At 35.9% G+C, this 16150-nt stretch overlaps 1 protein-coding gene across 1 annotated transcript in view; it reads left to right on the forward strand.

The window, feature by feature from the left end:
* PHLPP1 (PH domain and leucine rich repeat protein phosphatase 1) overlaps positions 1-16150 on the forward strand; it is a 198348-nt gene that overhangs the window by 93028 nt on the left and 89170 nt on the right. Inside the window, exons 2-3 of the mRNA XM_073213186.1 lie at positions 3370-3566; positions 9897-10022. Coding sequence (XP_073069287.1) covers positions 3370-3566; positions 9897-10022 — 323 coding nt within the window. The remainder of the gene's footprint in view (positions 1-3369; positions 3567-9896; positions 10023-16150) is intronic.

The raw sequence follows: 16150 nt of genomic DNA on the forward strand, positions 1-16150 counted from the left end.
CTTAACACAAAAAGCACTAATTATAAAAGATAAATAATTGAACTTCATTAAAATTGATATTTTTGCTTCCCAAAGTACTGTCAAGAAAATGAAAAAGTAAGCCAATGTGGGAGGAAATATTTCTAAGTCATGTATCTGACAAAGGACTTATATTCAGAATATATCCAATCCAATTAAAATTGGGCAGAAGATTTAAAATTAGTTACCTCAGCAAAGAAGGGAAGCTCTTGAGAAGATGATCAGCATCACCGGTCATAGGGGAAGGCAAATACAATCTGTGATCACATGCCACCACACACGCCCTAGAACCGCTACAGGTGTTGGCGAGATGGAACAACTGGAATTCTGCTCCGGTGATGGGGATGCAAAATGGTACGACTCAGCCTGCCCAGGCCTGTGTGTTTACCCAAGAGAAATAAAAGCAAATGTCTACACACAAACTTGTGCACCAGTGTTCTCAGTCAAAATAAGCAAAGCAGGTGGAAACAACCCAAATGTCCATCAGCAGATGAATGGTTAAACAATGGTCTATTCCTACCATGGAATACTATTCAGCAATAAATAAAGAATGAACTCTTAGCACACTAAACAACATGGGCAAAAAGTGACTGAAAGCAGTAGTTGCCTAAGCATGGGAGGCACAAGGGAGGGGTGGGAGGAAGACGACCGAATCAACAACAGGCACAAGAAAGTGTTGCAAAGATCAGTATGCTCATTTTCCAGCAGTGATTTTATGGGTGTGTGTATATCAAATCTTACCAAATTACTATGTGCCAAGTGAGTAACAGAGAAAGTCTATGTTTTAAATCACTCTGTTTTGATCAGGTCTCTATCTCAGCTTGAAATCCTTGTTTTGTTTGTCTTTCCTCCTGGTTCATGTAAGAAATGCCTTGAACCTATAGGGAATTAGAGGAACATTTCTGATAAATAAAAGGTGGATGAATGACTGATCCACCTTTACATGGGCAGGCTTTGGTGCTTTGGTGTTATCAGCATTTACTAAGTGCATAGGACAGTTTGAATTCCTCTGAATTGAGAAGTTTGAGACTTGTCAGAGCTAAAATAATTCCTTATGTCATAGAATAAGGAAGTCAGACACAAAGGAGGGTCACCTGGGTGACTGCCCACGTATACACTGCTTATTCATCTCCATATTCCCCAGAGCTCACTTGGTACATAGCAAGTCCTGAGGTGTGTCTCATCTGGAACACTCAGGGAGGGAGCAGACAGCAAAGATACTGTAATTCACTCAGAATAAGACAAGAGGGATTTGATTCATTAGAGCTTTCCAAGGTCAGACTGATCTTACCATTAGGCTCTAGGACTATTCAGGCCCCTTGGGAATTTTTCTAACTGGGGAATAAAAAGCCTGGCTCTGCTTATGTCTCCATATTTTTATATATCCCTTCTAGCCTTAGTCCACTCTGGTGATTTCCTCTGGGCCTTTTCCTAGAATTTTTGGGCAGTTGGAGAATTGACAGACTATTCCTTATGTGGCCCTGTTGTCTTTTTTTTTTTTCAGTCTCTACATTGGTGTGACAGGTTACCAAGTGTCCTTGAGGCCAGTCTCTGATGTGGCTGAACAAAATGTTTGTTTCTTTACATTCTTAGTCTGTATGCAAGTGTGTGTGTGTGTGTGTGTGTGTGTGTGTGTGTGTGTGTGTGTGTGTATGCACATATTTAGATCAGACCCCTTATTAGAGAACATTAGTGTATTACAGTCATGGTGCCTGTTGTACATTGTTTTTAGTCTTGTACTTGCCTTTCATTTTTTGTGTGAGTCTCTTCTCTCACTTCTTCCCTATAGGAGGAAAAGTCCATCATGTAGAAAGGAGATCTTAGCCTTGGAGCCTGCCTGGGCATCTTTCTCTCTAGGTGTAAATAAGCTTGTACAGAATAGGACAGGTGAATGACTGTGGTCTTATCTATCACTGGCAGCCTTTTTCAAGTCACGTCTGTTCTGCAGTTTCCTGGGCTTCCTACCCCTTTGTGGAACTTTAGCATTTGGTGGACAAACAACTCAATGGAGAGGACTGGGTGTGTGGTTGTTTGCTGGGCATCAGGTTCAGATAGCTGAACCACTGTTCCACCTCATTCTCGCCCAGCTCCAGCAAAACTATGTAGTGTGCAGTATTTATTTTATGAAACATTCTCATACACTGGAAGAAAGAGGAAGTTTCAGATCTGCTGTTTTTTGTTATTTACTAACGTTTCTGCCCAAAGGCATGTATTGGGAGGGTTCAAACACACTCTCTGAGTGGTCTTAAGATACATTTTTGGTGCTGCTGCTCTTTCTGTTTCTTCTCCTTTAGGTGTTAGACACCGGACGTCTACCAAAACAACTTGTTATTTATGTTAATTTTTAATATTCATAAGAATATAATTTCTTTGGTATCTGTTTCTCCTGCTAGCCTTTGGCAGCTAGACAGACTTCCAAAAAAATATAAGACAACACTGCTGGCTTGGTTCTTATTTGAGAATCCGTGTCCCTCATTAATTTATTTTAAGAGCATGGGCTTCAGTACTATTTGATATTATATACCCAGTTTCTAGAACTGGGAAATAATTTTTCTCTTCTTTGTACAACTCATCACATGTTAATCACGGTAGTTCCCCTACTCTGTTGACAGGACTTGCCTGAATATCATTCTGCTAATTTCATTTCCATCTGGGAAATGAAGACTCTTCAGATCATTTCTGCTCTTTGTTTCTGAGTCTCAGTGTCTCTTGTTCTCTCTCTGTCTCTGTGTCCCCTCCATTAGTCACAAGCGTAGCCGTACAGCATCCCTTATAGATTGGTACTAAACTTATTTTTGAGACTTAGCCTATCGTTATAGAGTAGCATTTTCTTAATAGAAAGTCATTCATTTTTAAGTTCTCCTTAATAGTAAGTATACATTGGATATTTGTGCGAGGAAGAGTATCAACAGTTAATTCCATTAAAACTGATTAGTTTCATTAAATGCTGGATCTTGAATTTTCCTGTCTCAGTCTGTAGTCTTGCCTTCTTAGCAGATTAAATTTCCTCTGGCCATTCATAAAATTCTTGAAGTCATCTCTTTTATAAATATAAAATTGTGAAGGATATAGAGGAAAGTAAAACTTGGGATATAACAGAGGAGTTAAAAGGGCCTTCACTACAGTTTTAAGGAAAAAAACTCCACTTCACCTAATATGAAAATGTTCTTGGAGATAGATGTAATTGTTTTTACCCTAATTGCATCACTACAGGTTTCAGATAATCTCAGTTATAAATTAGGTTGTTTCCCTGTAATTATTCTCTGTTGTTGAAGTAATTTATCTGGTAGGCCAGTGAGTAGAACAAAGCTCTTTCTTTAAGACTGAAATACTTGCTTGTATTTGTTTCAGGAAAGCCTCACAGCACCGGTAGCTCTGAACGGATTCAGCTCTCAGGAACGTATAATGTCCGCAAAGGCAAAATGCAGTTGCCGGTGAACCGATGGACCAGACGCCAAGTCATCCTGTGTGGGACCTGCCTCATAGTATCATCTGTAAAAGACAGCTTGACGGGAAAGATGCATATCCTGCCACTGATTGGTGGAAAAGTAAGTTTAAACAAACGAAATACTAACACTTTTGCCAGCGTCATTAAGGAGCTTACTTTGAGTCATTTCTGTAATAAAGGGTAGGTGGTTCCCTGCTCATCTAAGGTCTTATTCAGTTCCTGTTGTGCTCTGCCAACAGGATTGCAAAGAGTGAATTGCAAAGAGTGGGCACTGTTGGTTGGTGGAATTGTGAAAAAATAATAATGCCCTTGTTTCATGTGAGGCCCTGGCAATCTTTTCGTCATTATTAGTACATGTATCTTACCTACAGGACTGAAAATAGAGCAACTGGAATTTCAGTGTTATATTTTAAGCTGTTATAGATGATAAATTAGTCTATCTGAGTTTTGCCATCTTGTGTACATATTTTATAGAATGGTGTAATAAATGATCCTTAAGTCTGTGACCTTAGGATCACTCAAGCATGCTTATTGAAGGTTGAACTCTCTAGCATGAATTGTAGATCCCCCTTTGCCATACCTCTCTGTGTTTAGTGACTAGTGGGGTTAGCATTTTTAGTTTATCACTAAAGCTGGTCATACTGTTTAATCTGAAATGTTACTTCAGAGAAAACCTGTGATACAGCTGATATTTCTGACATTACTGGCTGCTTTTCTTTGTGTATGTTACTTATTTTATTTCCATCATTTAAAAAATAGAAAGAAACCACATTGGGAAAATGGTACAGTCTTTTCTTTTTTTTTTCCAGATTTAGTAAACTCCAAATATCAGTAGGTTTTACTACCATATTGTATGTTAACTATTTCCTGATTTTTAAATGGTGTGATAATTTTTTAATAAGAAGGCAAATTTGGATGAAGAAATGAGTTTCAAGAAATTAAAGGCATATTAAGCACTTTGTTTACCATTTCCCCCCCTGAATAGGCATGGGAAAGAAGGCAGGATGTGGAGAATATAAAGAGAGGAAAAATATGAAACCAACTTTTGTTCAAGTGAGCTTTTTAAAATTGGTAAATGTTTGCTCTTCTGGTTCCAGGGATTAGAAATGAAGAAGGTTAAGACCAGATGTGTACAGTAATAAATGGTTTTGTTATTCATCTGCTGTGTATTAAGTTCATTCTTCCTAAGTTTAAACTAGTCCTTCCTTTTGAGTAAATACCCATGTCAGTTTTTTAACCCCTCTACTATATTATGCATTGTAGTCCTAAGAAGACTAATAGTTGATCATTTTAGAAAAACTATATTTTGGCCAAGCTGCAGGGTATATTTAGATCTATTACAGTCACCCACTTTGAAACCTTTGCTTCTTAACTTTTGTCTGAACATTGAAGAATTAGTGATATCATATTACTGACAATTTTGTACTTTGGATGGATTGCTGAAAAACTAGTCATCATTATTAGTCCCCTAGGTCATCATTAAAAATGCATATTTAATATTTGATACCCTGTTAGTTCAACAGTTACTTTCTTCTCTATGATGTTAGGCATTTGCATAGGCAAATTTAAAATTACTATTTATTAAATATCCTCTGTGGGGAATCCACTTTGCTAGGCATCCTGGAAACACCAAGGTGGGTAAGTCACCAGTCCTAGCTTTGAATAGCTTATCATTTACTCTCTGGAGGTGACGAAAGGGCACAATATCTGCTTCAAGAGAGGTGCAAAAAGCAGTGTAGGAAATTAGTGGAAGGAGAGATTACTTGTGGGGGGAATTGGAATTTTGTAATGAAGGAGGAAGCAATTATGGTAGAACTTTAAGGTGAAAAATTTCTTAACATATAAAGGAGATGGTCAGAAAGATTATTGTGTTGAGAGAAGGAGAGGCAGGAAGGAAGTGGAATGTTCAGATAAGGTCAGAAGATCCAGTTATAATGAGCATTTTCATTCAGCGCCAGAGACTTGTCCTATTTCCCAGGCCTGTTATTGGATGGACTTCTACCATTGAGTGAATTGAAAGGTAATAGCTTCCTCTTCTCACAGCAAACCTTGTAAAACCTGTTTTGTACTACACCTTTACAAATAATTCAGCATGTTGAAAAATTGTGGCTATGAAAACCTGTTGACCAAGTTAGGAAAAAAATGATTCATTTTTTACAGTCTGAGTTGTCATTAATGTTTATCTATTACATTTTTTCATTCTGTTCTGTTCTTAAAGGGAAAACTGAGTAAATGGAAGATTTTTTTGTTTTTTTAATATAGAGAGAGATAGAAATGAGGTGTGTGATAGATTGGTTAAAACCTAGCCAGAATTGCTGTGGTAATCAAATTTGACACACTACTTAAACATCATCATTAGTATACATTTTCAAATGTAGAATTCCAAATATGAAGTTAAATAAGGCTCTCTTAAAATTTAATTGTTGAGAGAAGGAGGGGAAGAAAAAAGGGGGCCTTATGATTAGCATGTATAATGTGTGTAGGGGGCACGGGGAGGGCTGTGCAACACAGAAGACAAGTAGTGGTTTTACAGCATCTTACTATGCTGATGGACAGTGACTAATGGGGTATGTGGGGGGGACTTGGTGAAGGGGGGAGTCTAGTAAACATAATGTTCCTCATGTAATTGTAGATTAATGATACCAAAAAATAAAATAAAATTTAATTGTTGAAAAAATAATTGTTTAATAGAGAAATTTTTATTCATTGTGCAGTTATATTTAATTTGTCCTTTAGAATTTAACATAGATTTTTAGAATAATACTTCACTTTTATTTTATATTTGTTAAGTAGTTGTATATAATAAAGTAAATAACTGTTAACCTGCTACTCAACTTAGGAACATAGTAGTAGCAATACTAGTGTTTCTATCCATGTCCTCTTTACCTCTGTCTCTTTGTGTCCCCCAACTCCAGAGGTAGCCACTGTCCTAGAATATGTATTCATCATTTTTTCTTACTTTTTTGAAATGTTTTATCATTTAACTATGTTTTGCTTGATTTTGACCTCGGTAAAAATGGTATCATACTGTGTGTGGTATGTGATTTGAGTTTTTTCACTCAACACTATGTCTCATAATAAGAGTCTATGCTGCTTGCTATATGTGGTTTTTATTTCTGCATAATATTCTACTTTGTAAATGTTCTCAGTTCCCATAATTTCTTAAGTAATTTTCCTGTTGATGGACACTTGGGTTGCTTCTTTTTTGTTATTATAAATAATGCTGGTGAAATAGTCTTATGTTCATATGCCTCCTGGAATGCAAGTAGTTCTCAAATAGGGCTACTGTGCCCAAAGGGGACATTTGATAATATGTGCAAGCATTCTGATGGTCATTAGTTGAACATTCAGCATATCATTTAATGTAAGGTACCTTGTGTTGTGGTAACAAAATTCCCCAGATCTTAGTGACTTACCATAGCAGTTATTTCTCACTCACACTAAATGTCCACTGTGGGTTGGTAGAGATCTCTTTCTTCACATAATTGTACAGGGATGCAGCCTGATCAGTCTCTGATGCCTCATAACACTTGGAAACTTCAGCCTGCCTTTGTTGTTGGAGGGTCATCAACTGGCTTTTGTATATTTGGATGCAGAAGTGACATGTGCCATTTATGCCCATGGCTCATTGGCCAGAACTAGTCACATGACTTCATCTTAGTGCAGGGGGCCTGGGAAAAGTGGAGTAGTAGAAAACATGTTTGGTTACTACTAGTATCTTTGCTGCAGGGGACAGTTAGCACCTACAGGGAAGGAGCTCAGAGAGTAAAACATCATATAGAGCACCAGACAGTCCTGCACAATGTGTAACGAAGGACAGTTCAATCCAAAATTCCTATCACAACCTCCTTGAGAAACATCACAATGGATATATACTTAGGAGTGCATTTACTGGGCTATAAAGCACATGCATATTTACTTTTACAAAATGGTATCAAATTGTTTTCCAAGGTTGTTGCACCATTTTATACTCACATCAGTGTACAAGTGTTCCTGTTTCTTTACATCTTCACCAAACTTTATTGATGTGTAATTGACATATAATAAACTGCACATTTTGGTAGGAGTTTGATAACTGTAACTCCCATGAGTACGGTTTGGTAGCGGTATAACCCAGTAAGCCATCACCACAATCAAGAATAGTGGTCATATCACCCCAAAAGTTTCCTTGTGTTCCTTTGAACCCCTTCCCTCCCACTCTTTTCCTCTCACCTTGGCCCATCCCCATCCCCAAGAAGCCACTGGCCTATTTCTGTCAATACAGATTAGTTTAAATGGCATTTTTAAAAAATTAATTTTCTCTTCAGTGCCTAGAAATGCAGTTGACTTTTGAGTATTGATCTTATACCCAGCCACCTTACTAAATTTTATTTATTCTAATATAGGAGTCCAGTCTATGTAGTTAATCATGTCATACTGAAATAATGACAGTTTTCTTTCTTCCTTATTAGTTGTTTTTGTCTTACTGTGATGGCCAGACTCTAGTACAACATTGAATAGAAACAGTAGATACTTGTCTTATCAGTAATCTTAGGAGAGAGTGGGATCTCTTCATTAACATTGAAATTTGCCTTGGATGTTTGATAATACTCTTTGTCAGCTTAAGTAAGTTGCTTTTGTATTCTTAGTTTGCCAAGAGTTTTTATCATTAATGATGAATGTGTAGTGAGTGTTACCAAATGCTCTTCCTGCAACCATAGGGATGATCATATTAATCTATTAACGTGTTCCTTTAATCTGTTATGTGTTTCATGATTTTATAATTCAAATGTTCAACCATCTTTTCTTTCTTGGAGTAAATCAGACTTCATGATTTTTTTTTTATATTGCTGAATTCTGATTCAATATTTTGTTTAAGATAAGTGTTCATGAGTGAGATTAGCCTGTAATTTTCCTTTCTCTTACTGCTGTCATCTGTTTTGGATTATTCGGGCCTTATAGATTGGGGTGTTTCTCTTCATTTTTTTGTTTTGTTGATGAGTTTGCATAAGTTTGAATAACCTGTTTCTTGGAAGTTTGGTAAAACTTATCTGTAAAATCATATGGGTCTGATATTTTCTTGAGGAGAAAAACTTTTTAATATTCATTGAATTTCTGTAATGGTTATAGGACTATTTAGGTCTTATGTTTTTATCTTGATTTAGTTTTGGTAAAATATATTTTATAAAAATTTGCCACAAAATTGTTTATAATATTCACCTTTTAATCTGGTCCGTAATCATGTCTCCCTTTTCATTGTTAATTTATTTAAACTTTTCTTCAGTTGGTATCATTGATCTGTTATCAGTTGATATTCAATTTTCTAGCCTTTTCAAAGGACCAAGGTTTTGGCTTTGTTAATGTTAGTGTTCTCTGTTGTATATTTGGTTTACATTTCATTAATTTCTGCTTTTTATTACCACCTTCATTCTACTTTGAGTTCATTCAGTTTTTGGTTTTGGTATTTTTTCCACCCTAGGTTCTTAAGATACATGCCAGTCAAATTAATTTTCTGCCTTCTTTTCTAATATGAGTATTTAAAATTATAAATTTTCCTCTGTGCACCACTTTTGTTGTATTCCATAAATTTTGATATGTAGTATTTTTTAGTGGTTTAGTTCTAAGAATTTCTAAATTTTTGTTATTTCTTCGTTTACTCACTACTTGTTTAGAAATATGTTATTTTCTTCTAAGTATTCTTGGATTTTAAATATACTTTTTTATTATTGACTTCTAATTCAATGAAGTCCAAGAAAATTATCTGTGTGATAGTGATCTTTTTGAAATTTTTTACACTTTTTTGTGACTTGGTTTGTGATAATTTTTGTAAATGAAACAGGAGCTTGTGTAGTATCATGTTACTTTATTGTTTGGACTTTTCCTCCTTATGAAGAATTTACTGGCAGTATAAATTTGATTTGACTATATCACTGCATTATTAAGACTTGAAAGTTTTCGTGGTAGGGTTATTTCAAGTTAATCTCAATTTCACATTAAATATTTAAAACTTAACATGCTTGAAGACCTCTTTTAAAAAAGGTGGTAATCCAGGGTAATACAAAAGTCCCTTAAGAAAAAATCCACTTGGAGTAAAAATCCTTAAATAATATCTTAAGTAAAAATCCCTCCAAAGAAAGTAGAACCCCAGCATCCTTATTGTGAGGATATGGAAAGATAAGAGAGGGAGTCTGATCCAATTTTGAATAGGAAGGAGAGAATTTCACTATTGTAGGGAAATCTAATGAAGATAAAACCCCCTTTTTTGATTTCCTTGTAATTCTTGGTTGGTCAGATGCAGGAACTTAACATGTTTTAAGTAGTAAGAGGAACATATATAGAGAGGAAAGATGCAAATCTGTGCAGGCTCACTAATCTAAGGTGTAGTTAATGAACTATGTAAATGGTTCTGCTTTCCTGACTTGCTTTTGTCTCCGTTTGTTTGTTTTTATAGGTAGAAGAAGTGAAAAAGCACCAGCACTGTTTAGCATTTAGCTCCTCAGGACCCCAAAGCCAGACTTACTACATTTGTTTTGATACATTCACAGAATATTTAAGGTGGCTTCGACAAGTCTCCAAGGTAAGCACTTACCCAAGAATTCTGTTCAGCTGCTAGCTGGCCTAAAGAGTTGCTTTCTGCTTTACCCAGTTCCAAAATACAGTTATACACTCAATTTTTTTTTCAGATACTGCCAATAATTAGCAATTTTTCATTTTTTTTTAAAAAAGCTCATTTTGGCTAAAAAGTTGCTTGTAGCTTTTTAAAAATAATGCTTTATTTGCGAGGTTTTGTTTATACTTAAAAAAAGAGAAAATTGAGGGGATAGACTGACAATACTATCTTAATGTTATACATAAGAACACCAGATCGAGAACATTAAAGGGACTAGCCCAGGGTAGGACAACTACAAAACCACAAAATACCCAGAAAATTGTTACAAATTTCCCCTCTGGTTTTTCTTATAAGATAATCCTGTGCCATCTCTCGTTTACCTTTTCACCTTCTGTCTTTTGAGTGGTTTAAATTTATTTTTTCATCTTAATATTTTAAACATTTTATAGTGCCCTGATTAAGTAAGATCACCATGATCTACAAAACAATATAACTCTGTGTTTTGTGTGTATTAAAAACTAGTATAACATGATAGATGAGATAAATAAATGCTGACATTTCAGGTATTATGTGTGAGGATGTTTTTATGTCACACTTAGAGAGTTATGTGTTAAATGGGTGATTGTAATACTCGGTGCCTTGATTTTGAGTGTGTTTAAGAAATGATGAAACCTCTCTATGGTACAGAAGCACTAAGTGGAATTTACTTTCATATGTTATAATCCAATGTGTTATCCAAGTTCAGTGTGATTCAGATGGCTGTATGATGTAATTATTTGTCAAGTGAATGAATAGAGAATAGCTCTTTAAAACAGTTAACAGAAAATTACAGAGTAATGTCTAGAAAGTCTTTTTAAAACACTGGCCACATTTGAATTATCAGGTGACAGCTATGTCCTTTAATGATGCAATATACTTAGGAACGTTAGTGTCTTCTCATTTTTAGAGAAGAAGCAATAGACAGAGTTTAGGTTAATGGGACTTAGAAGATTCACCCAACCTAGTAGGCAAATGGAGGTTCTAAGTGTACAGGGCGGCATCCCTACTAGAGGAGATCTGAAAGATGACACTTCTTCAGATTTAATGTAGGATTAATGTGCAATTAGAGGCAATAAGTGCATCTGTCTAGTTGTTTTAAAATTACTCTTGTGGTTACATATGTGAGGAGATAAGTATTAAATAATAGTGTGCTTTAAATTTAAGCAATCATATGGGTTCAAAGCAATAAATCAGCAGCCTACACTCTTGCTTTATTCAGAATAAAATGCCAAACTACAGTCAAAGTGCAGTAAATTTCTTTCTATATGGAGATGTTGATTTTTTTAAATCAATCTTTTATTTTGGAATAATTTTCTATTTACAGAAAACATGTGAAGATAATACAGAGAATTTCTGTATACCCATCACCCCTTTTTTTTCAAATCTTACATTACCATGATACATTTGTTAAAACTAAGAATCCACGTGAGCACATCACCCTGAATTAAACGTCAGAATTTATTTGGATTTCACTAGTTTTTCCACTAATGTGTCTCTGTTCTAGGTTCTAATCCAGGGCATCACATTTCATTTGGTTGTCGCTTCTCCTTCATCTCCTCCGGTCTGTGACAGTTTTTCAGTCTTTCTGTGTTTTTCATGACCTTGACAATTTTGGAGAGTACTGATCAGGTATTTATAGATTGTCCTATATGGAGATATTTTGATCTTTTAGACTAAATTCTGTATCTCAGCTGCTTTACATCCTTTTTGGAGCAAGTGATAGATATAATTCTTGAACAAACACAGTTAAGGACGTAAATGAAAATACCCTTGAACAACGTAGGTTTGAACTGCACAAGTCCACTTATATGTGGATTTTTTTCAGTAAGTATATTGGAAAATTTTTTGTAGATTTGTGGCAACTTAAAAAAACTTTTTATTTACTCTGGCTTACTTTGTTGCAAGAATACAGTATGTAATACACATAACATAAAAAGCATGTGTAAATTGACTGTTTATGTTATTGGTAAGCCTTCTGGTCAATAGTAGGGCACTAGTAGCTAAGCTTTTGGGGAATCATAGGTCATACATGGATTTTTGACTCCACAGGGGTTGGCATCCCTGACCTCCACATTGTTCAAGGGTCAATTGTATATATCCGTTATCAAGCTTACCAATGACAGATTGTTTTCATTGAAACAATAACAACAAAAAGATTAGTATCATTTAATAGTCTTGTATATTAATTGATAAGTCACTGTCTTAAGCTAGTAAGCATTTATTAAGTACCTCCTATATGTCCATGTTTAATGCACTGGGATTCAGCAAAGAGTAAGTTCATTCCCTTCCCTTGGTAGGGCTTATATTAGGGAGACAGACAATAAGTAAACAGACAAGAAAGAAAATAGTAAGTAATCATAGTGCTATAATATAAGGTGATATGACAGAAAATGATAGGAGAGGAATAATTCTTTCTGAGGAGGGGACATAAAAGAAGTGTCCAATTATTTGAAGATCTGGTGGGAGGAGCTTTCTGGTCAGTGGGAGAAGATAGTGTGAAAACTCCGAGTGGAATGAGGCATGTAAAGTCAGTGAAAGCAAAGATCTTATGTTATAGAACAGGGAAAAGAGTCTGGATTTTATTATTGGCATTATGGCAAGCCATTAGTTTTCTTCTAAAAAGTCGCGCACTCTGACATTGGCTGTTGAGTGGAGGGTAAGAACAGAAGGGGGGCCTGACCAGTAAGAGGCTCGTGCATATTCTAGGCAAGAGGTAAGGGTAGAAATGGAGAGAAGTAGATGGGGCCATGTTTTGGAGATTTACTAATACATTATACAACACGAGGAAAAGGAAGAAATAAAGAATGTCTTCTAGGTTCGTACTTTTGATTACTTAGTAAATTATAGCCTCGGTCAGAAGCCATACTACTAATTAGACTCCTTATTTTTGCACCTTTAAAACTATGGCAAAATACAGTTCTTAACTACAAAGAGCTTCTGTTCCTAGAGAAACAGCAGAGGTGAAGCATAGAGGTAGATGATGAAATACCTTTTAAACAGGGTGTGGAAAATATTGATTTCTAATGTTCTACTGGTGGTTATAAATGTCAAATGTTAACTTGGTTAGTACTCTTTCCTGTTGCTGGTTGACTAATCTGCTGAATCCGTGGCCTAATAGGGTAGTGCATCTGTAGAAAGGCTCTCACTGATCACCCAAACCATGAGCAGATTCAGGCGTCACACCTCTCAGTAGGAGAATGCCGGGGGCCGGGGGAGAATTAGGACAGAGGCGAACATGATGGTGGCAGGGTGGAGGGATATTGGTGCAAGTTTCCCATTCCACTGATTACTGTATTGCCATTAGAAAGCATTTGATATGTACATGCTGAAATTTAATGTAGTGGCATGCAGAAGATAATTCACACTTGTACATGCACACTTACAGGACTGCAGCTTACACTTCCTACAAATGTGAGTGTGTGCTTCCAGGAGGGAGGAGGTACTTTGAGATAATTACCTTAGATCACTAGTATTAACAAGTAGCTAACTGGCATTAACAATCTGAATTAGAACTTAACTTCCTTTCCCTTCAGAAAGTGTCTGATGTTTGGAGAAGCTGCATGGGGTGGGGAAAAAGAGTGTGAGTTTCAAAGTAGGGCAGACATGAGTTCTGCCATTTACTGGTCCCGTGACTGTGTCCAAGTTTCTAAATTTTAAGCTTTTTTATTTGATGAAGGGAATAATAATAGTTCCTACCTCTCAGGGCTTACATGAAATGTGCACATGATGGACTTACACTTGCACATTGTGTGTGTGAATGACTAAACAAATGCATAAATAAATAAAATAATCTTATGACCATCATTCCTGCTGTCATCACTGATTAGCCAGCCTTTTTAAAGTATTATCTGTTTTTATGTTCATTTTAAGCTGATAGAGATGTACATATGCTTAGTTTATCTGAACAAATGACCTTCTGCTGTTCTTATAACCCAGCAGCCTTTTGGGGTAAAGTAATTAAGGATGGAGACATTGTGGAGAAAGAAAATTACTTACTGAAAAGTCAGGGGTAGAGACAGAACATTTTAGTAAATTCAGATTTTAGTACAGTGTCTTCCCTTTCTCTAATCTTAAAAACCAAATACACATCTCAGCATTTTTTAGAAGTTGTCATAGTGAGTTAAAGGGGAAATGAGTTGAAAGGGGTTGACTATAGAGATTAGATATTACAGAAGAACTCAGTGAGAGACCTTTCTATCCGATGTAACACGTGGCCATACTTTTCTTTCAGTCCTATGACCGTGTCTTTTTCTTTCACCCGGCGTCTGGAGAGCGTAGGCTGGGCTTCTGGAAGGAGGAGGAGGACCTCGGTCCATTTGGGACTATGTGCTTACGGGAAATTAGGAGCCGCAAAGTCTGACTCTTCTAAGTCACTTCCACTTCCAGCTTCCCCTCCCCGCTTTCAACTGTTCTTCCTCATATGCAGCTATTAGGAAGTTACATATATAGTTTAGCCACACTCAGGGTTACTATGAAAGCAGTTTCTTTTTCTTTTCTTCTTATTGAAGAACAGATCACAGAATGGATTGTCTTTACATCCTGCTGTTTGCATGAGGATTCGTTTTGGTAAGAATCTAAAAGAAAAACCAACAACAGAAAGAAATACCTAAGTTTCTGAATTTTAATGACCATCCCCATCCCAGTCAGGATTGAAGGGCAAAAAGAAAGAACTAATTCCAATAATTTTTAAGTTGAAGTGAATTAGGTAATTAATTAAAAGGAAAACTCTTTATTTTCAGTTTATGTTTCTAGATCTTGGCTACAAAGAGGTTGTCATCTTTGTTTTAATTTGTTTCATTTGCTTTTGGGAAATTTCACAAAAGGTTATTAATTAGAAAAGTTCTACCAAGATATGTCTTACATACTTATTTTTTTTAAAACTTAATCTTAGCACTAAGTGTTGCTTGCCAAAATAATAACCATGGCACTCCCTTTAGATTTTTTATTTTGGGTGTGTGTTAACTGTAGACACTGTGGAGGAAAATAATTCCTTCAGGAGGATTACAATGTTGATTGTAAAGTCATCCCTAAAATATTGATGTACCACATGCTTTAAGAATCCAGTAAACATCCCATTGTATGCTGTGTAAAAAAGGGCTATTTGCTCAGCATGGATACATATATCCAACATGTTTTCAAAAGTAGTTGGAAAGTTGTGATATAAGAAGACCCAGGTGGTAGATGAGGAGGAAAGATAATTGCAGAAGAGCTCCTGTCAAATATATGAATAACAGTATAGAAATGCTGACCTAGCTGTCCCATCTTTGTGGCCCTCTTTTTGTAGTGCATTAGTTTTAGAAGTGTTGCTTGATCCTGTGCATTCTTTTTAAAGGTAGTCTTTCATATGAATTTGTAGTCTAAGTTGTACCTATCTTATTTTTAATGTAGAAGTGTAAGTCACCTCTGTGACACTCTGTGGTCCCACTTTAAAGTCTGTTTCTTTATTTCAAGGAAGATTAAGCTAAAGGTGATTCAGATAACAGATGTGATTTGCTTCAGATAACATGACGGTCTTTAATTTCTTATGAAAAATGTCAAATATTCAGAAGTAGAGATAATAGTGTAGTAACATTTATACACATATGTCTCAGCTTCCACAATTATCAACTCATGGCCAGTGTATTATAAGTATATGTTATATGGCCCAGTGTTATAAATTCATGGCTCATAAGGCCATTTAGCTTGCCCATGTGTCTCACTGATCAGTGGCTGACATGCTGGCAATGTCCTGCTGTCTTTATGTCATTATTAACTGTGGTATTTGAATTCTGGGCCATCTTTTTTTTAAAACTCTCTGCAGGTAATTTTTGATTGCCATGATATATTGAGTTCATCCTTAATATGCATAGTTTAGGCAAGTCAGGGCCACATTTCATACTGAATTAAAGGTCACATGAAATAATGAGTGAATATCACCCTTTAAACAAGACCAAGATACATAGTGAATCACAACTGAACTTTAGTTTTCGTGTGCTTAAGAGTATTTTATTGTCTAGATTTTACTCAAAGAATACTTCACTAACCACTTCAGTAAAATCACTTTGCTGCTAATAGGA

This window comes from Manis javanica, chromosome 9, assembly GCF_040802235.1.
Source record: "Manis javanica isolate MJ-LG chromosome 9, MJ_LKY, whole genome shotgun sequence".
Lineage (NCBI taxonomy): Eukaryota > Metazoa > Chordata > Mammalia > Pholidota > Manidae > Manis > Manis javanica.